Source organism: Anopheles ziemanni, chromosome 2 (genome assembly GCF_943734765.1).
Source record: "Anopheles ziemanni chromosome 2, idAnoZiCoDA_A2_x.2, whole genome shotgun sequence".
Lineage (NCBI taxonomy): Eukaryota > Metazoa > Arthropoda > Insecta > Diptera > Culicidae > Anopheles > Anopheles ziemanni.
In genome coordinates, this window is record NC_080705.1 from 38,415,570 (window position 1) to 38,438,011 (window position 22,442).

A 22,442-nucleotide genomic window follows, 5' to 3' on the forward strand; every position below is an offset into this window, starting at 1 on the left:
TCGTTCAAGATAGTGCGAAAATCTAATCCCAAAGATAGTTTCTTCCGACGCTCAAAACATGCTATAAAATGAATTTGTTGACATTTTTGTTCGTTTGAAAAAAATTACATGAAATTGATTGATTATTTAATTAATTGATCGATTTAATGATTACTTACGTAGTGCATCCACAGTTAGTTTGGTTCGGTTTTGGTGAAAATGCAATAGGCAACGGTTCTGGCGTCAACCCTCGTATCCAACCTTTTCATGCTTCATATTATAAATTTGATAAAATTACCTACAAAAATATTCCAAAATAAAAAACAGCGTTTCTTTTAATTTTTCAATTTAATTGCCCGTTCTGAACCATACTTCTATGTTACCTCCAAGAGTATCAGTACGAAGAAAAACAAACAAAGTCAGTTGTTTGTTTTACATGGAAATTTTATTTTACTTTGTCTTAGTCTACAAAAATTGCACTGCTACATTATTATAACACAGTAAATTCTGTGGTCATAGTGTAAATATTCAGATCAGCGCCCAAAGTTTGTCAACTAAAAATGCTGTTTTTTATTTTCGAACTAGAAGCATATTCTTATTACATTCAAGTTAGATTCTTCCAGAATGTGAGGACTTAAATATTCATCGTACCAAACTTATCAAAGCACTTGAATCTGTCGTCTCGGTCCGGCAAGTCAAGAGGGTATCCATAAGCACTGCGGAAGTGAGAACCTTTTATGTGAGCAAATCGAAACATGCCAGCGATACAGTGGAAATATGCTGGTCATCTATTTGAAATTAGTAACTTCCATCGTAGATGGGCAGTGTACGACTCTATTTAACACGGGCCCAGGAATGATACACCCGGGCACGTCTTGACATGTCACGGGTAATTACTATTCCAAAGCATGTGCGCCTCAAACGTGCAAACACGCGTGCAAATGTTGACGCAGAGCTCGGGCATAATTCATCAGCCCTTTGCTGAAATGCTGCCATTACAAGGAACCTCATTCACCAATATCCCATCCGTTACAGTTTACGAGAGGTGGCCATCAAAGCGAGTGCAGCGCGATAGCAGCAGAAGCACTTCTAGAGAAGAGCATTTCGATGTCGAACCTGGCACGGGATGGTTCAAACGGTACCCAGGAACGATACTGTTGCCTCGAACTGGGAATTCTGATGAGATGCATGCAAATAAGCAAACGACGCCGAGTTCAAACAAGCCATAAGCCGAGCCATCTTTCCACGGGATCCAATCTCCAAAAGTCAGTTCCGTGGGACGTGCTTCCGTCGGTGCTAAAGCGAACTGCAGGAAACCAGAGCACGGTCCCACGATGGCGTGCCTCCTTCTCGAACCACGTCGTAAGCTTCGGGATTTGAAAAGTAACTTTTCGCGCCCATTTTTCCAAACATCCACCCCCAGCCGAGGGTCCGGGCGAAAGGAAAGCGGAGCAAAAAAATAACGACAAACTTTCCGTTTTGTAGCCTGATTGCCGCTGATAGAGGGAAACGAGTTTTCGCTTCGCTTTGGTACGTTGTTTTTTTTTATTTTATGTTTGTGCCGCAGCCTAGGATAGAAGATCCGTAGGACACCGCCAGGGCTGGCAGTCCTGGGAGGATATTTATTTACCCGCATTTATTTATATAAGCGTGGTAATGACTGTGTTGGGAAAGCGTTACCCTTACCCGGGGGACCAGCGCCGGCGATTCCGGGTTCCCTTCGGCCATTATGTACTACTGGAATCGCTTGAATCGGTTTGGATCGGAATGGATTGAATTGGAACCCGCGCTACCCAGGATCCATCTATCTTGTCGGTTGGTTTTCACTTTCACTGCCCTTTTCTTCAGTTGTGAACGTCAGGACCGAAAGTCGGGGAAAAGCCCACCCTTTTTTGCCGACGGGTGATGAATCGGATCGTCCTTAGCCAAACCAAACGATTTTCCCCGGAGGCCTGAGCGGGAGTGGGAGGCTGTTTATCGCACAGGAAATTATCCGCCAGAGCATTGAGCTGGATCGCTCGATGGTCGAGTCGGACACGTCCGTACTGCTGACTAATGTTTTATTTGATTTTATTTGCGTTGAATATCCGCCCCTTTCTTGTCCAGAGAGGAAAAGTAGAAGCAACAAATCGGACGAGGAGAGATAGTACTGCCCGCCATCCCTCATCCCCACTTGTTTCCCTGAAAAGCGCTTTCCCAATTCTATCGGAACCGAGGTTCGCTCCGCGCTTCCCTCCTCACCCTGGTTCACCAAGTTTGCGCAAGAAAATATCCCCAGTACATAACCAGACGGTGTGTGCCATCGGGTTCTGTGGAAAGTGTTACAACTGCTGCCGGAGTCGCATCCTTTTCGCCAAGGTCTTTTCTTATCCGCTCCCTTCGTCGCCCTTTGTCACCCCTTCGGCTTATCCCACCGTGCCGCTGGGACGGTGATAGCGAATTCCTGCTATTTCAACGGACCGTTTCGGGCTCGAGAGGCGACATAAACCAGAGGGCTCCAGGGCGAGCAATCGTGCCAGAAGAGCGATTACATACACGAAATCTATGTTGCTATTTTTTGTATGTTCATTTTCTTCTATTGGTTGCTGCTCTTGCTGTGCACCATCTGCGTACCTTCGACACACAGGGGGGAAAGGGGGGAGGGGGGGGGGGGGAGACCCGACCGTGTGGAGTGGAAATCCCATTTGAACTGATTGCCAAGAGCAGCACGTGATTGCGTAATGATGTTCCGAGACACCGTACGGTACCGACCTAGAACTATTTACAGCCAAACGGGCATGTTTGTTAACAGTGTGTCTTGATGAGATCTCTTCTCGGATCTCGATGCGACGCATCGGAAGCGTACATTTGAAGTCAAAATAAAATGGAGTTGAATGGTGGAGAATTTATAAAGCTTATAAGTATGATTTAAAACAATCCTAATGGTGTAGTATGTTGAAACACAAATCAGTATTTTAATCATTATGTTTTCTCCATCGACTAAAAGCCATATGTTTTCCTGCTATTAACAAATTTTATGAAAGTTACATACAGTCAGTACAATTTTTACAAAGCTAAGCGTAAATTATATTTATAATGTGTTTGAGTTTCGATATTTACGTTTTTAAAATCTTTGTTTATCTATCTCCGGACAAGAACTCTTGCCACAATCTATTTTTACTATAACAGTTTTATTTACGTTTTATAATTCTCCGTTAAGATAATTCTTGCACATCCAACAGAAGAAGTCAAATCTTGAGGATATTTTTATGATTGGTTTTAAAAAATGAGAGGTTTAAAAAAATTATTAGATTTTTTTAAAAAATTATCTTCTCTAGTTACATTTTAGGTTCAATTATGATTAATTTCTACATATTTAAATTTTACGGTTAATTTTATGTTGAACTACTTTTTAAGATTTCTTCTTATTTTCTACTAATCATTGTAAAAAAAACTCTACACTAACATAAAGTTTGATGATATGGAACAAGGCTTGTAAGATTAGAAAGAGCATCAACAAAATTTTAAATTTCATTGAACCATCAGATAAACAAAACAAGCAAGCAAATACTAATCATCTGAAATTTCTTTAAACTAAATACATAGATCTTTTGAATTTCTTTAAACTATGCGTTTGGTTAAATATTAACGGCTTAAAGTTATGCAATCGATGACATCAGTAAACTTAGCTCCGTGAGCTAAAGTATAAAGCAGCGTTAGTCATGCTTGGAGTATTGAACAAGTAACAATCAATTCGCCTCTTCCGATTAACCCGTAGCAAACCGTTATTACACTGGAAACCGTTAAATATACGACGGCTTTAAACTGTTAAAAAGTATCACATGTTACTTTTTTATCCCATTGTTGCCTTGTAGGGGAAAACTAATAGAGCCATCAACAGGCAAGAACAATTCGTCGCCGGAAACTTTCCGCTCTTCTCTCAGGTCAGTAATGTCTATGGGAAACGACAGCTGATGGCGCAATACAATCTAATAGCTTCCTATTTGGCATCATCACTGCTTGATCACACAGTCTTTGCTAACAGTCACACTGTTTGCAAGAAGCGTTGAATTTTTTTCAAATAAGTTACACACAAGTGCAGAGTTTTACCTTTTTTTCAATCGATTATCGTAGGTTAATTGGAGTTCGAACCCATCGATAAATCAGTTCACCCAACATGTCATGCTTCAGTGTTCCTTTGTTTTTCACATGTCATAAGCCTTATAATCAAAACTGATCTACAATAGATCCGTTGTAAGCAAAAATAATGACCTAGTTGATAAGGGCACCAGATTAGCACCATGCATGTTTTTATCGATATGGGACAATTACAGATAGCTAGAAATTTCTCGACACTCATTCGCAGAATTGTTTTCGATCCGGTACATTTCTCTACAATCCGTAGCAATATTAATTTCTTTGCACGAGATATCTTATCAAAGGCGCAGCACTAGCAACACTCAAGCCCATGTCGGTCGAATGATAATTCATTGGTGGAAACTCGAAGACAGGCTTCTGGAGGTTGATTTGTAACGCGTCGTCGTAGGGGGAGGACATGATTAATGGCGTTAAAGTTAAATATTGAAACGCCTGATCAAACAGCCACCCATTCTGAGATACCATCCATTACCAATCGGCGTCGCGGCTCCCACATCGCCGGTATGACGCGATACGACAGCATAATTCGTTAAGCAGAACCCCGTTTCCGCTCTGATAAACGATCAAACGGTGGCACGAGCGCTGGTGGACGTGTAGATTTGCAGAGATTACCATATGCAGATTGCATTAGTGTTGCGGTCCGTTTTTATTTATTTTCTTTCTTTTTTTTGTGAGTCGTTTATTCGCAAAGATTTATTGCCGTATCGATCGCTTACATTGAGCCCACCTGCCTGCCTGCCTGCCGGTCTCTGCAGGCTCGAGCAGGCCAGAGGAGTGGCGTACGAAAAAGCCCTCGTGCTGGCCAACCCCACCAAGCGAATATATGTGGGATCGCCACCGGCGACCACAATCGATCGCGGTTAAGCATGAAAAAGGCGGGAAAGTGTCTAGCCTCGCCGGGCACGATCGCTCGACCGCTCGGTTGGTGGTGCACGCGTCACCGACTGCTATTAATTAGAGGTACAATTAGAACTAAGGTCTGCCGCATCGATACGGCGCGGATGAGAATGAGAACTGTAGGCAGATTGGTGATGCTATAAATAACGACATCTGTCCCACCACGCTCCAGACGGGACGGGATCGATGCAACCCGATGCTGGCCTCCTTCGCCCGCCGTGTGAGAAACCGACCGAACCGGCCGCGTCCGTCCCGGTGTCTCGTGGCGATTGTACCGCGGCGAACAACGCGCCGGTGCTCCACGATTATCGGTCGGACCGTGACCTTCGCTACCTTCACCTGCCTTACTGCACCCTTTGTGTGTGTGTGTGTGTGTAATCGACCGATAGCGCAGACGCTAGACCCCGGCGCAACATAGGCCGAACAGATGGTCGGTGGCCGGAGAGTATCGCAAAAACGTGAGACTTGGGGGGAGGTTCACCGTTGGATCACGATGCCGGTACATATCCGGTAGATGGACAGACACTTCGCACAGGTGCCTCGCGGTGCTATATGCCCCAACGGTTGGTCTCCGGGGCACGACATCGGGGTTTATGGGACGCAAATAAATAAATTGGCCGTGGGCACGCTTTTCTACTGGCAGCGGAGACACAATGTCCGACGCACCGGTGAAGGATCACGGAAGTAGAGTGGAAACCCGGAGCCAGCCAGGAAGCAGCTAAAATGGGAATGCCACAGTTTTTGCACAAACTTTGCTTGAGCCTATTTTCCGTGTGACACTAAATGGAAGTGAAAGTTAGAGCATGTATCGTGTTGGAATAATCGGAACTATGTCACGATCAATTTATACCCTAGTGAATCATTGTCCTTGTTAATAAAATTAATCGTTTATTTATTTGAATTCAACAAATCAGTTTTTTTGTATAGGTTTTTTACAATAGTAAAGTAAAGTAACAGCAATCCGGTTTTGAAAATATAAATTTTTAATGAATCTGTTTATTGTTAATAGACAAAGCTCAACTTAACTTATCAGAAAAACTCCCTTAATAAATCGAAACGGCTACTTAACCTCCATAAAAGTATCTATTCAAAAAACTTTCTTTTCAACAAACAATACTTTACTTTACGTTTTTGAACAAGAGATGGATTTAACAACAGAAAACGTGTACAACATTCAAGTCGATACTAGGAGAAAGGGATCGCAAAAAATTGATATTATGAAATCATGAAAATGTTGAAAACTCTGGCAACACAAACAACCATGGACAGATTTAAACATGTGTAAAAATATCATTGAAGGATATGTTGAGATGTTTGTTTTTCTCTTCTCAAAAACAGTAAAAACTCTTTAGGTAGGAGTTAGTGGTAAGTAAGCAATACGCCTAATTCAATACACATTCCATCGAAAGTAAAAACTCAATGCGTATACCCTTGGGTCAATTTGCCATTTTGAAAGTAAAATCTAAGAGCAGAATGTTTTTTAGCGTTCTTTGAAAATGCCTTTGTATTAGCATTTACTCAATCCTCATTTCATTTTTTAGTTCTGCAGCCGAAGTGACGCCGACCTTTTCGTGATATTGATTTTACCAGAGTACCGAAAACACGATGACCTAGACATCCTGAACCCACATTGCCAAGGCTGAGTTCAGAGTATGGGAGAGCTTTAAAAAAATTTTAAAAGGGGTTTTCCATTATTGGATACCAATTGAGACCATATTTTCCAACACTCGAAGGACTGTAGACGCACAGTATTGAAAAAAAAAGAATAATGCAGGACAAACAACTTTTTTTGTTCTGATCTCTTAACCCTTATTCACTTATTATGCCTAGAAATATATTTCCTAGCCACGGGGGAAGTGCAAAATTATCAAGAGCAATCACTAACCGACCACGAAATGCAAAGTAAGTCGTGGGTAGCCCTGAAATTGAAACTACTTGTTCAGTACGCGCGTGTCCACTTAGTCATTGTCATTCGAAAGGATTTTTGCTGAATAACATAAATTATTTAAAGCAGTAAAGGTGCTAGTCCATTGACGTATGCACTGTGAAAAGGCTGTGAGGAATTGTAGGCATTTTTCCTTTTCCTTTCTGTTCGTGCTCGATCTCCTTTCTGTTTGTGCGTACAAACGGTTGAAAGTATACATTTAAAAATTTAATTGCATTTAAAAATGAAAATATGTTTAGCCGTAGCAAATTGGTAAATGCTTTCCTAAGCACAAACTGTTAATGAGGAAGTTGCTGGTACAAAAACAATTTTTTTCGTGCTTTTTTAAATTAAATCGAAGAGCAACAATGTAGCAACGAAAATGCACACAAGACGAGAAATACAAAACTATCAACGAATTCCCGAAATGATAAGGCGTGACAAAAGGCATTATATTTCGCGAAGCACGACCAGATAAACGCAAAACAACAATCTTTTTCCGTTGCCATGAGAATGGGCGGTGATGAGTGTGTGCGTGCGTGCCACGCGACAGGTTGCCGCAGCAGCAAACCACCTTTCAGCATCCTTCCACAGGATGAGGTGAAAGAAACCTTGCACGCGGGAGGCTAGCGCCGGCGGGTTCGTTTGGTAATTGATTAAGTGCATTTTTCAAGTGTTTACTCACGCGGTGCAAACGCACACACTCACGCACACGCACGGCCAGGGTGAGTGGGAGAGGGCAGGATACCGAAACAATCGGTAAGAGTGACGACCGCGGTCCGTGGGTTTGCGGTGGTGCCCAGATAAGGGTTGAAGGGCTCAGCAAACGAAACAGGAAGTGGATGCCTGACCGTACCGTGGGTCACACGTGGCGTTCGGCCTGACAATGGCGGCCCCCCTTATCGGATCGCAAGTGTCACGAAGAAGCAAAAACCCATTCTCGGACGAACAAAAACAGACGGCCAGGGTGGTAAATGAAAATAGCTAAATTAAATGTAATTAGCTAGCGAACTAACTCCAGGCCGAGGCGTGTGTCGTGCACTTGCTGGAATGTTGCATCGATCGATTGTTTAACGGGCGGCGCATATTAGAACACCGCGCCGAATCGGTTGGACAAAATTGGTTTGTTGTTGAATGGTGAAAATCAAACGCTGCTCTAGTGATAAACAATAAGAAGGTGTCGGGACATAGCTCTTGTAACACAATTGGTTAAAGGTAACGAAACTGCGTAGAGTTACTAAAGCAATGAGATTTAAATCATCAACAGTTGTTTTTGTAGTAATCACTTTTAATCTCAAGAAAAGATTTCAATCCGGAGCTGAGATTCAAACCGAAAAATAAGTATCAGATTTTTGAGTCGCTATTTGAATCCCAAGAAGGGGTTTGAGGCTCGAAACAAGGTCGGATTCTAATCTCAGACTGATTAATTACCTAGAAAAAGTGTAAATAATTTAGAGAGAAGATGTGTATATTGTTTTTTTGGTTCTCTTTTTAAAAACGGTATAAGTTAGAGAGTGTACATTTTATCTTTTTACTACTACTAGATCCTTTTGGTATTTGAGATCATGTTAGATTAGAATCTTTGTATGAGATTTACATTTAATTATATACTGCTGGGGTATTATAACACATTCCCATAACTAATCTCACGCATTCATTCTACGGACATTATTTTCGGTGTCGATAAGAGTCATTTGTTAGCACAGCAAGTACACGTTTGCGCCATCTTCACGGCAGGCATCCATTAGCACCTCTTTTGTCCGGGAAAAGCGCTCGCAACCACTGTCCACCTGGAGTGCAGCAAGCCCTCTCGGTGCGGTGGAAATTGTGCAGTGGAATTAAAAAATTACTTTAATTGCCCATAAATAATCACTCGATCACGATCGATCGAGCGATCGATCGAACGCCTGTTACCACGGTGTCGAACTGGCCGCTTAGCGAGGCGCAACGATGTAAAGGCAAAAAAATCAATCTGTTAAACGCCCACTTGCTTTAATTTCTAACCCCCATTAACTATGCCTTTCCCCCCTCCGGTTCCATTCCACCGTGCGAATACCAACACGATCCGATCCATGTTCCATCCGATCTGTCAGAGATGCAGAGGCAGCGCCAATCACCTTTAGTACAGCGCGCGAAAGGCACAGCTCGCATGTGTCATGTTTCCAATCCGATGTTGGCTATCTCAGCGGTGGACTGGCGCGTGCCAGCCCGACAATACCTGATTCTGACTTTGTGTATTTCCCTGGTCCTCCCTGCCCGCCCAGACGATGCGTCGTTCTTTGATCGTACTCTCGCCCGCAGCAAAATTCGCTTTTTATTCCAAAACCCTCCCCAAAGAGCACGCGTATTCTTGTTTCGCCGTCCGAAATCAACAGCGAACTTCCGTAAGGTGATCTCCTACGGCACGTGAGAAGTGATCGGATTTACCAGGCACACGACCTGCTTCGAGCTGTATTCGGCCATATTCTGGCGGTTCGCTTTGGAGTGACTGATCGACAACAACAATTGCAATTCCGTTCTCCTCCTTACTGCCTGCTACCGTTCCCGGTTTGATTTGTACAAGCTCGTACTTTTGTTTTTTCATTCTTTTTATATCTTTTATTATTATCACTATATCCACCTTTTCCGTCTCCTTTGCCTCCTGTTTCTGCCAATTAAAGGCGGCACGTGGCCGCATTATAGTCAATCCATCCAGCAACGGAGTAGCAACAGCAGCAAAAAAAGGAAAATAGGCCCGCTGACAGCAAAAAATCAAAGTGCTCCTTGAAATGAATGGCGCGTGGCTCACAAGGCTGGCCTAGGACGATCGGTTCGAATTTTTGTTTGCCGATCTCAACGTTTGCCGCCTGTTGGTGGCGCGTGCGTGCGTGCGACCGCTCCCTGCGACCCTGTTTCCTTTTCGCAGGTGCATGCCGATCCCGTTCTTGCCTTTTTTGAGCCAGCCTGTACCGAGTTATTGTACAGTACGGTACACAATAATTACATCACCTGAAATTTGTGCCGGTACGTACTGGTTTTCGTATCAGTGCACTGCATGCCAAACGTTCAATCGCCTGCCAAACGTTTCAAACGCAAAGGAGGATAAAATATGGATGACAAGAAATTGCCTGAAAAACTACAACCAGGAAAAGCTTGTGTAATTTCATTTTAAATTTCTTCAACGTAGCAATCTGTCCTTGAGTACACAAATGGGACAAGAATTAGCAAATTACCGTTGTATTTATATTCTTTGTAGTTTTTGTCACGTTTATTTTTCAATTCATGGTTTAATTCGTAAATCAGGTTATAAAGTCAATGAAATATTTCAAATAAATTTGTCTAGTTTCTAATACTTCTTCTGTGAGTAATGCAGTTTGGCGAGAGAAATTACAAGAATATCCTTGCTGATCCTTTTTTTAACAATAGTTCAAAATTTAACAGCTACAGAAACCATTTCTACAGACATTGTTATTGAACTGTCAACTAGCTTGTATCCTCTCAGCAGGTGCGATCAATTTCTATTGGACTGTCTATTCTTACACTCTATAGCAATCAGAACATTTCCAAACGCATTCCATTCGTTTGCGAGTGACTTCAGGTTACGGTCATATTACGATAAAAATTTTAATCGAATAAGGTATTCTTCATGAATATTTTGAATTTTCATTATTTAGCTTTTTCAAAGGATTTTTAAATATAGATATGTAGAAGGAAATTCTTATTTTTCATACATAAAGGTTAAAACATGCTCACATGCTAAGGAGTATGGAATGAAATGTTATTATATACTCTGTTTATTTTAGTTTTTGATAAATAACATAATTTTAAATTGATAGAATTTTTCCTCCTTCTGAATAAGTTTTTTGTATCATGATTGTATCTTCGTTTATTGATTTCAATAAACAATTTTTGTAAAAATGTACAAAACGTCATTCGAAACACAGTTATTTGCCCACCCGTCAGCTATTTTGTCGATTAGTGTAAACCGTCGGACTGCTCGTATCCTTTCACAAGTCGAGAGGACACGGCCTGGGCGATTTCCTGGTTAGGCTTGCTATTAATGTTAAAATCCCTGGCCAACCCTGGCGCGTCCAACCTCTCCCGGCAGAACGTGAATGTAGCTCCCGCCTGAAACATCTAGGAGCCGTGGAAGTCCGATCGCCTGATTGGAGGACAGCTCGGGCCGGCTATATTGTATATTCCCACGGAAAACTATCACCCTTTCCTCCCTCCCCTGACAACTGATCGACACAGGCAAAAACACACACAAACAGCGTTGCCGAACGGTTGGGGGCCAGCCAGCATGAACCTTTTAGTCAGGCTGGAGCGCAATCGGCCAGAATCATCATCAGAGGCAGTTCCCAGCAACCGACGGTTCTAGCCGAACCCCTTTCGCTCGTCAGACGAAGCATAGTCATTGATCTGGAAGCGGTCCGGACCGTTTGCTGGTGTGTCAACGTTTATCACAGTGGAAGGTGCACCGGATCACACGCTCACCCCTAGCTCACAGCGCTCCACCGCATTATAATACTTATAAATTAAATTCATCGCCACGAGTGGCTGCGGCGTGGCGGCGGATATTAAATATCCGTTTGGCGTACGAATCGGTCGCCGCCATGCTGCAAGCGGGCCATACAAGGGTATTGTTTCTTGCATTGTTCAAACGAAACACTTTACCACCTTCTCAGACCGAAACATACGACTGAACCATTTCCGCCATAAAAATCGGGCCGACGCACCACTCACACCCAATCAATCACTCAACGTAATTTGAATCTGATTTTAAGACGAGATTCGTAAACGTGCAGTCATCTACCGGTTTTTACGAGCGGCATTTTGGCGAAGTATTGCCAAATTTCCGTGTAACATATTCATAAACACAGCCTTTTATAACTGGAATACTGGTTTACTCATTATCACGTGAACGTTAAATTTTCCGTCCGTTGTACAAATGGGTCAGGAAGTTCAGAAGGTACGAAATAAAATTATTCTTTACAATATATTTATTACCTGATTTGCGTTTTGATTGAAATGTATTAAAATAGACCTACACCACCATTACTGGATTATGCTTATAACCAAAAACCGGAAACTTATAAACCAATTAACTGTCGTTATTCAACTTTATTTTAATTCTGAAAATTTAAAGACTGAACTTGTATTGGACTCAAACATAAAAAATAAGCAAATAAACTATCCACCAAATAATTTAGCATGTAAACCGCTGTTTAAACTTGCCTGGAATTCCCGGTGGCGGGAACGGGAAAAAGTAGCCCAGATTCGACAGAATATCCAGCGGGAACGAGCTTATTCGTCCGATCTGTCAAAGTGAAGCTTTGTTTACGTTTGAGTTTGTTTACGTGATCTAAATAGGCGGCAGGTAAAAGTGGAATTGTGAGTCATTATCAAATATAAAGTTTATGAATGGTGTTGTTGAGTTCCTCCTCCAAAATTTTGCGTCGAAGACTACTCGCATTTTGGTTTCTCTCCAACAACATCGGCCGCATCCATATACGTTGCCCATACCGACGTTGTTGTAGCAAGCGAATGAAACTTTTCATGAAACGTTTCAATTAAGCAAATGCGTCCGTTCCCGCCGGGTCGTAGTTTCGCGTTTTTTAAACATAGCGGGAACGAAATCCGTTTTTTTCATATGGAGTTTCCCGTCGTCCAGCGGGATTCCCGCTAGACGGCGGGAATATTCGTGCGAATACCGCTGTGTCTAGCCGTCGCTTAATGATTGCCAGGCGTTTCCTGTTTCAAATTGTATAAAAGTATTTAAAATGTAGTTCTGGTTTGCACCAAGCATCTTTGTTTTCAACATTTGCAAGGTATACAATGAAAATATCAACTTTCAAATGAGCTCAACAATCAGTTTCAACTGAGCTCAGTAAAACGTATTCAACACAAAGTTGGAACTCATGCAACTTTTGTGTCTTATTTGGTGTCCATTCGAATTGTTGATACTAAATAATAGAAAAGGTCACATATAAAAAAGCTGAACATTATTTATAATTTAAATGATTTGTTTTCGTCCAAAATTTTTATCAAAAATTTATAGTTAGAATTATATTGGTTTATAAAAAACTTTTCATTTTTTTTACATTATGTGAAACCCCCATCAGAATGCTTTGCATGAAAAATGTTTCCATATAGGCATAAAAAAATCTTGTTCCTTAAATCCCTACAAATGAACCCATATCTATTTATTTTAAGTGTACACTTTGCTTCGTGGAAAAAATCAAAGAACTGTTCTCGATTGGACCACATTTTGCATTTTTCTGCATACAGTAGAGCAATTGCACTTCGACTGCATCGAACAATGCATTTTCTATATTTTTTCCTTCGCTAGATACTATTTATTGGGTCACGTACCAGCCCAGCAGGTGTCCAGACAGGTGTCTTATCAGACGAGTGCACGGGTAACCCGTGGCCAGCTGGTCCGGATGATCATGACTGTATGCTAATCGCGTCGGCCGTAGAGTACCCGGTACGGGAACGGGTAAGAGGTGCTCATATCGTCACTGATTTTTGCATAAATTAAAAGCCGCGCGGGATCGGCGTACATATATCCGCTTTAATGGTGTGGTCGCGTGGCTCACGACTGGCTCGACTGCTGGCTGGACGATTCGCGCGATCGCGGTCTGCCGAGTAGAGCGGAAGGACACGAGCCGCTACTTACTGTCCGTCCCTCCCGATGGCAAGGTAAATTAATTTATGCCTCCGAATCTGGCAATAAATTCATCCAAAGTTTGTCCAACAGTGTTCTCCGGGCAAAGGGGGCTGTGGGCTAGGGAAATCGGTGTGAAAATAAACAATAGCGGAATTAAAGCAGAACGAGACGGCATCGGTTGTTCGAGTAAATATAGGCAAACCCGCCTCGCTCGAGCCCCGGAATGGATCAGTTGAAAATGGAAACTGAGCTGCTCACTTCATATTCACTCGTTTGCAGTTGCCAGTTGCATGTTTCAATGTCAAGTGCGTATGGCACCAGAACTAGGGTCTTGGTTTTCCTTTGATCCAAAAATAGCTTAACCTTCCAGCGGTCCCGCCGGCACGGACCAGCTCCATGTATTTAGCGCGCAAGGTTGCTTGCAGACGGTGCAATTCCTATTCCTTCGTGCTGGAATCAGCTGTGTTCGAAGAATCAACTATCGCATTTCAATATTATTCAAAAAACGCTTTTTCCTCTTTTTGTCGTAGTACCTTATCGTTCTAGTTGCACGAAGAGGTGAAAAATAAAATAATGTACATGTTTTAAAATATATTAAGTACATAACATCATTAAGTAATCGTAAAATAACTATTTGCGTCATTCTGTTAATTAAAATGCTTTTAAAGTTCACCATCTTTAGTCTCAGAGTCGGTCAGTTGGTTCTAGGTACAAGAGACAACTGGTTGGGTGACAAAGAAAATCGCAAAAAAGGGTGGCCACTCTATTCGTTCTAGTTGACTACCATTTATGAAAAGGGAAATCCCAGGATTATGGGAAGGAAAAATAGTATGTACCACTCGTTGCCTGGTGACTCTCTATACAGCAAGCTATTTATAGTTCCAACCGGACAAAGCGCAGCGGAAAGTAAAGGAAGAAACCTTATCCAGTGGGAAACCACGCCAACAATTCAAGTTGCACGAAACAGGTTAAGGATACCATTGGAAACCGATCATGTTCCGGTTCTATGAACTCTCTTTGAAACAGAAACGAACTCATATGAACTCGCAGGCGGCTTGCATTCGGTGTATTGAAGACTTGAAGCAGTATTTAAAGCTTGTTTGAATCATGAATTAATTATGCTAAAATAAATAATACCAAAATGGAGTGAAGCAAAGGTATCGCCTCAAATAACAGAAAGATAAAGTTTCTGGATGCAGGGAGTGCATAGCTTTGTTGAAAAGTTAATTTAAGAGTTGTTCATCTAACAACTGTTAGATAGTGTGTGCAAGAGTACTCACACTAACTGTCACTACAAAACTGCACCCTACGCTTGAGACGATGCACAATGCTACGTAATAACTGCGCTTTTCCCGAACCATGATGTGCGTCCTTTCCATCGAGTGCTACGAGAACGAGAAAATGTAATTAAACCAGAATACAACGCCGTCCGGCCCCAATCTGCGGTTCGTCACCTGTCCTCGACGGCTTGCGCCCTATGCAAAATGGGGAAACATGCTGGGGTGATGTTTGTGATCATGTTTTCATTTTTCACTTTTCTCTTCACTTGAATGATGAGAACGAAGCTGTCCGTTCTAATGGTTTCGGCTGGTTTCTGTGGCCGTTGTTCGGCAGCGTCTATAAATATCCGCCCACAGATAGCAGCTGGAAGGTGGTCGATTTTCGCGCAGGAAGCATAGAGCAATCGTATTTATAGATTAGCAGAGACAAAACCCTATCCCTCGCGGTTTGTCTCGCTGCCGAAGCGCTGATGAGACGAGCGCTGGTGATTCGGTTCTGCTGTCCGTTAGTGTCAGCGATTTACTTAGCCATCAATCAGTCGCGGACGGAAGATGTCGACCATCTGATGTGCCACTTCGGTTTCGCGGGGTTTTGTGCCTCAGGAAGGGGAGAACCCCGTGCATGTGCGGAGTGGACAACATAGTGCGTTGATTTTTCGGTGATCAATAGCGGAGATGTAGACAATTTCGCGGGTGCTGAGTCCGGTGTCCGGAAGACGAACCAAACTGAATGCAAGTGTGCAACGGAGACTAGGACGTGTCGGTTTTGTCCCATAATACTATGCCGCCGGAGAGTGTGCCGTCTGGCGGAGGTACGCTGCACAGGTAAGCCCGATCGCCACAGGGGGACCTAAATCAAAAACGCACCTGGTGCAACGCGGGAGTGCAGTGTACAGTTTGCGAATGACGTCGACTCGCTGCAGTGCGGTTCAAGGCTTCCTGGTGTGGTTTAAAAATAGTACTCCATCATGTGACAGGATTTTTTGAATCCCTCCAAGAACAGGGACCGTGGGGCAGTGTCGGGATTTCACTTTGAGGGGAAAGAAATACGAGACCTGGCAAGGAAACACCTTGAGAAATCTTGTTCGCTGCCGATCCGAATAGTGACGCGTGAGAGCTTTCGGCCGCATGCACCATTTCAGCAACTGCCTGATTTCGTTTGCGATTGTTTATCTTGCCCGTTTTCGTTTTTTCACCCGTTGACTAATTGACGGCCCGTGTCGCTTTTATGGACGATGTTTTAATTATTTATATTTTGATACTTTTTATTCATGACGGTGCCCAGATTTAGCCTAGACCTTTCAGCAATTCTTGATTGTATATGATTTAAGAACGGATCGGTGGTAAATGAAATAGATTATTTTTTTCAATTCATCTAACCACAGGCTCTACCAACAACCCCCCGGCGTGTGTTTGTTTTATGCATGTGAGAAACACGAAAACATGTTTATCGATAGCGCAGATAAACAAGTGCACACCGAAATCCGATACTGCCTTCTAACGTACTTAAATTATGTTGTGACGTACTCAAATTACACTTCGTTCCTTTGTTTCATACTATGTTGTGCAGAGAATAGAAGCCCAAATGTAAAGTGGGTCTGGTTAGCTGACTGACAGAACAATAAATACGGTTGAAGCCGCAAAATAATAATATGAAAGTAGAAATCCAAAAACTACAAAATCAGATGAAATGAATCGTGTTTTTACAGTTAATGACAAAATTTGGAATTGAGCTTTGTAATCATGTATAATTGGGGTGCCATTAAACAGTATCACACAAGTAATAAATCGTATTTTTACTTGAAAAAAATATAACTATGAAGCTCTATTCAATGTACCAATGATTAGATGTTTTATTTTATTAAAAATTATGGGAATTCATCACGCTACCATTTTAAAAGGATCGTTATTAATGCCAGAGGACCGGTATGATGCATAAGTCATTAGGCATTGTTATTATTTCAAAAAGTTTATAATCGTAAAACTAATCGTAACATTCCTTTTCCTCAAATATAACACGAAGGCTTAAAAAACATTGACATCTAGCTTAAACTTCCACATAAACCTTTAACTAATCATATCACAAAAAAGAAAATAATAAAGAACTTTTTTGTTTATTCGTCCTTCCTTATTTTAGTTTTTTTAAATCTATATTTTAATTCTCACTTATGGTTATAATTCTCACAATATTACGATACTAAGGAAATGATAGAAATTAATTTTAGTGTTTTTCCTATTAATGGTATTTTTAAATTTTAAACCCAATGATAGACATTTATAGCTGAATTAAATGCCTAAGCAAAAACACTACGAGAGAAGCTCCATCTAGAGTTATAAACCAATAGTTTTAAAACTGAATTGCTTTGTTGTGTGAGATTTATCATTTATAAATTTAGGTGCTTTTTCGAAAAAAAAAAAACACTTTCTGTTTCGTTTCACCATTAGGCATTGCTGCTAATAAAACTAACTTTGTTAATGTCACTTTTTCAATAATCATTTAACTCAACATACAAAAAAACATTGAAAAAGTACGCATCTAGAAAAAGAGAAAATTATTTTCTGCAAAAGAGATTAATAAAGTTAAAGGTTATTTTCTCATTCTTCACCTACTATATGATACATTAAACAGATACCCTCCCACTTCGAACACACACTGTACGCGTGTAGAACAGAAAAGGCGTCCGTCAAGAACTGAAAGTAAAACGGAAGGAAGGTTGCGTATTGTTTTATCTCCATGCATCCTGAGCGCACGCCAATGCAGTCCTGGTCCTCCCTCCTCCTGCCGCCCACTCACCAGAAGGAAGTGTTGGTGTCATGGGAGGGAGGGGAGGGGCGATCCGAGTGACCGATTGCCGACGACGCGATGGTGGCCACGAGCGCCATGTCAGCTGCACTATCGCATCCAATCAGAACGTACACGATTCCCCCCTCACATACTAGCACACCGTCCTCCGCATGTGTGTATGTGTGTGTGTGTGTTTGTTTGGATGTGTGTGCCTAGAGCTTTCGCGGCTCTAGAAGGAGGAACGGAAACCCCACGGGTTCGCGAATGGGTTTTGTTGCAGTAGTATAAATATCAGCGCGGTTCTAACGAAAGCTCATTGTGGCGATTGTCCCAACGGTGTTCACTGTGCTTCGGAGACGCACGCGAAATTCCACGCAAATCGTGTATTTTGCTCACAGCAGTAGTTTCACGTACTCAGCAGTTTTAGCTTCACCAACAAGTGTCGGCACTTTTCACGAATCAAAACTGCGTGTGGTAGTCGCGTGCGCTCAACGGCTTATCGAAAGTCCGTCTTAAGAGGCGTTTCGGCCCAAGCAGTCCTGGACTAGCAGCCGTTTTTCCCAGTGAGCGGGCAGAGTTTGTTCGAGCCGGAACCGGAACCTGGTGCCGTTGGCGAACAAATTGGCAATCGTCGTTACAACTTAACAGTAAAAGTAGTCGACAAAGGCCGGAAGCTTATCCGTGTTTGTGGCCTAGTTCGTGTACCTGTGGCATGTGTACGTAAGTGGGGTGTGCGAAGAAGTGTATCGTTTTCCATCGGTGCTTGGTACCTTAATGGCCAACTCAGCTTGTCACGTTTGAACGTAATTAAAATTTTCTTGATTATACTCGTGTATTTCAATAACGTACATTTTTTTTTTCCTAAGTCACGTGTTGTTGGTGTGGCAGCAGGAAAAAAGCGGCACATTTACCTTAGGATGCGCCTCACCGGAGAACTGGCATTTTACCGCGGGATGTGTTTTTCTTCCCGTGCTTCCCGCACTCCCGCAGCAGCATCCGGGAAGTCGGTGATAGCGTTCATAGAATCTCATTAAAACTCCAACTGCGAACATACGTTCTAACGGTCGTGGTGAAACTGCATACGGGCTAATTGTTATGCACCGATGCATTCGACTCGCCGATCGGGCTGATCGATTTTTCGTGATTAGCGATACACCCATGGCGTTGAAAGTGCGACTCAAAGAGGCATCAGCTCTTTATAGTTACAAACAATGAATAAGTGTAAAATCTAGATTCCTCAAATCAAAACCCTTCGATTTGTATTTGACTGTTTAAAATTGCACATTTTGTGTTAAAAGTGTTTTCAAGATCGAAAATTTTAAAAAATATTGTGGAATAATGTTTCAGTGCTCTAGTAATTACATTAAAAAGTAAGCAATTTTTCATTTAACCTAATTTGCCTCGGAATTTGCTGAACGAATGTAAAATAACAGGCTCAAACATTTGATGAATCTTTCTAACGACTCAGCAATGAAATCAACATCGATCGCCTATAAACGATTGATCAATGATTTAATTTGACTCTGAGATTCCTATATAGAGAGACAATAATGGTCACATACTTCACACGTGTGTGCGTATTTTTTTTTTTTTAACGCCAAGTGCGAGTGATTAATAATCAGCACACTGCTAATTGTTATTGGCACTCCAAGGTGCATTTATAGCACATCAAATCAACACGGCAAGCATGGCAAGCATCGTTAGGATTCTTTATTTAAATTCACAACTTTTGTTTTATTCGCTGTATTTTATTTCTCGTTTCTCGCCCCCTCTTCTGTTCCATCTCATTTCAGGTAAAATCGATCATTAATTCCTAAGCATTTCCTGCACCCGACCCGTTCGTTTGTCCTGCATGAGCATTTGATAGTTTTAATTAAAAAAGGATCGCTTTAAGCGCAAAAGTTCGACAACAGTTCCCGGCACGAAACCGTTGCTTCACTGTCGTGACCAAAATTCAGCATCACCACTGGGCTCCATTTGTGTGTTCGTTGCATTAACAAGTCGGGATCAAATTTCCATCGCACACACCCGCGTCCTCATCCCCAACGTTATCATCTTGTACCGTAACACGAAGCGCCAACCACGTCACGATGAAAGTCGACATTCAAACCCCTGTCGAACATATCCCGTCGATCGGCGGCAAAGCCGTTACATCCACTCATGATACTCATATAATGGATGAAACATGTCTAATGGCAAGTATTACTGCATTTATTTTCCGTTTTGCCACAGTTGTGTCCACCGAAAACTTACACGCACAACGGCAGAGCTTCAAATATGTTTACTAACAGTTCCCGAATGGCCCCCCAAAAATTTGCTTACGCCAAACACGCGGTTGTTTATTGCAACAGAACGATGTTTTTAATCCATTGGCTTACCTCTTTCCTTCTCTTGGTCGGTACCGACTTTAGCTATCAACTTTGCTGACAAGAAGCATGGCTTCAAAAGGCTTGGCCGCCGGCGAGACGGAGCTGTACGAAATCGACCGAGATCTGTCGATTTCGGTAATCACCGAGGCGGACACTGAGGAAGTTTTGGAACTGCTGAAACGATTGTTCTTCAAGGTATGGTAAATTTTTCCCACGCAATACATTCGGTTCTTTGAAAAAAGGGAACAATTTTGATTTTTCCAGTGATACATGCGAGTTGTTTGCAAGACAAACGGTTTACTAACAGTCGAACTTACTGTGACACGGAACTTAGATGTGTACTGGTGTTTGCAAAAAAAAAGTAGATTGCTACTGTTGCCGGAACTGACCAAATATCTGCTGAAGGGGAATTACTTTGACTAAATCTACGTCAATCGTTTGATGGTAGCAAATTAATCTTTTCCCCATCCTTCCATCGTTCTAAAATTGCGATACCATCAATTGACGCAAATATTGGCAGTTAGTTTTGAAATGCTGTGTCTTTGTGAACACCTTTACTTTCATTATCTAAATAAACAACAACTTTCTACCTCCGTCCGGCTCAAGTGCAAAAACAAATCTCCCAAAGTTAGGTTCCGCAATGCATAATCATGAAGAAGTGATGAATATTTCATGAAATAAAACCAATTTATCATCAAATAAGCGCTGGCGAACCTACCAGAATCAACGTTTACCATTCTGACTTGCGCATTTGCTCATCTACTTCATTTTGCGCGTGTTCCAGGACGAGCCCCTCAATACGTACGTTCAGCTCGGCGAGTGCAAGGAGTTGGAGAAATACTGCACCAAGAGCATCCATGAGCAGTCCTCCTTCAAGGCGGTGAACTCGCGTGGCGAAATGGTGGGAGTGATTCTCAATGGCATGATCACGAAACCGGTATGTAATTTATCATCATTCTGCTGAGCAACTGTACTTTATACAATACAGCAAATATACGAAATCAATATGGCTTTTTGTTATCGTACTTTCCGCTACTAGCAACCGGGAGACGAACCACCGCCGAAACTCGCGGACAACTGCTTGCATCCCAAGTTCCGGAAAATCATGGCCCTGATGGACTACATTGACGAGCAGTTCGACATATTCGAGCTGTACCCGGACATCGACCGACTTCTCGACTGCAAGATCATATCGGTCGACACGCGGTACCGCGGCATGGGGATTGCGGGCATGCTGACCGACCGGACGCTGGACTACGCCACGCAGAACGGTATCAAACTGCTGCATGTCCTCTGCAGCAGTCACTTCTCGGCGCGCGTCATGGAGAAGATGGACTTCGCGGAGGTTTACCGCCTGGCGTACGCCGACTATCGAGTCGACGGCGAACAGGTGTTTGATCCCGCGAAGCCACACGTGGCGGTCCGAATTCTGACCAAGCGGTTAGATTAACAACCTAAAGGGCAGACCATCGTCAACGATGTTGGTGTGGTAAAGGAGTATTCGACTGGGTAGCATTTTGGGTCACAGCACAAAAGTTCTAAACCGAACCGACAGTTCGAAGTAAAGTGTTTTGACTAAACTATCGCATTGATGCGATGTCAATTAGTATCAATAGTTTAAAAGCACAACATTCGATGCACTCCACTGGAGATAACACAACAAAATTCGTACGGTTATAAGACAAAACCAGAAAATAGTCATTCAAACGTGCTACTTGTGATAACGCTTGTGTTTTAAATGTGCTGCATTTGATCATGAAAGTGGATGTAACCTATCTATAAAACCTTATGTGGTGATGAAATAGTCGCAACAATGTTGCAAATGTATGTGAACTGTAGTCAAACATTATTTTATTTTGAATAATAATAAATATTATAATTAATTAATTGTATTCAATTACTTCTGGTATTATCCGATATCACGTACAGCAAATGTAGATGTAAGTATCTCCAAACGTTGGAGCTGGAACGCTTTTTGTAAGTAAGCTCAATTTTTTTTTATGTGATACGACATCCCCAAGTGGAACCAGGCCTCTCTCCGAAGAGAGTTTTCGGTGACCAAAAGACGGTATATTATAGATCGAAGGTCAGCCGTTCGTAATACCGGCGGGGGTGCCAGACTCGAGATTCGATCCCACACCCGTGGCGTGGTGTTTCCTCGCGCTTCCGCTGCGCCTGCCCCAAGTAAGCTCAATACATTACTTTAAATTACAAAATTGTTCTTGCATATAAAACCTGAGTGTTACGAGTAAAACTTGTTCTCCCTTCAAAAGCTAAAGGTGTCGCAGAACCTTATAGTATTTTTCGAACAAAGTGGTTTCAATAAAAACTTCTTTTTCCAGACAAGACTTCCGACATTCGATAAAAAACAACAAATCCTTCTCAACAACAATAAACATTCGAAAGGAAAAGGTAATGT

The 22,442-nt window shown here is 42.2% G+C and overlaps 1 protein-coding gene across 1 annotated transcript; it reads left to right on the forward strand.

Annotated features, from left to right (window-relative positions):
- The first annotated feature begins 19,744 nt into the window (after positions 1-19,744).
- On the forward strand, positions 19,745-21,473 carry LOC131293479 (arylalkylamine N-acetyltransferase 1). Its single transcript, XM_058321560.1, has 4 exons — positions 19,745-19,849; positions 20,066-20,218; positions 20,808-20,960; positions 21,063-21,473. The coding sequence occupies exons 1-4, from the start codon at positions 19,745-19,747 to the stop codon at positions 21,471-21,473; spliced, it is 822 nt and encodes a 273-aa protein (XP_058177543.1).
- Positions 21,474-22,442: the final 969 nt, after the last annotated feature.

Excerpts from the sequence above, each read along its gene's own strand:
- LOC131293479 (XM_058321560.1), top strand. The coding sequence starts at position 19,745 with ATGAAAGTCGACATTCAAACCCCTGTCGAACATATCCCGTCGATCGGC. Across the intron at positions 20,219-20,807 it reads TGAAACGATTGTTCTTCAAG|GACGAGCCCCTCAATACGTA; the intron begins GTATGGTAAATT and ends CGCGTGTTCCAG. Across the intron at positions 20,961-21,062 it reads ATGGCATGATCACGAAACCG|CAACCGGGAGACGAACCACC; the intron begins GTATGTAATTTA and ends TTCCGCTACTAG.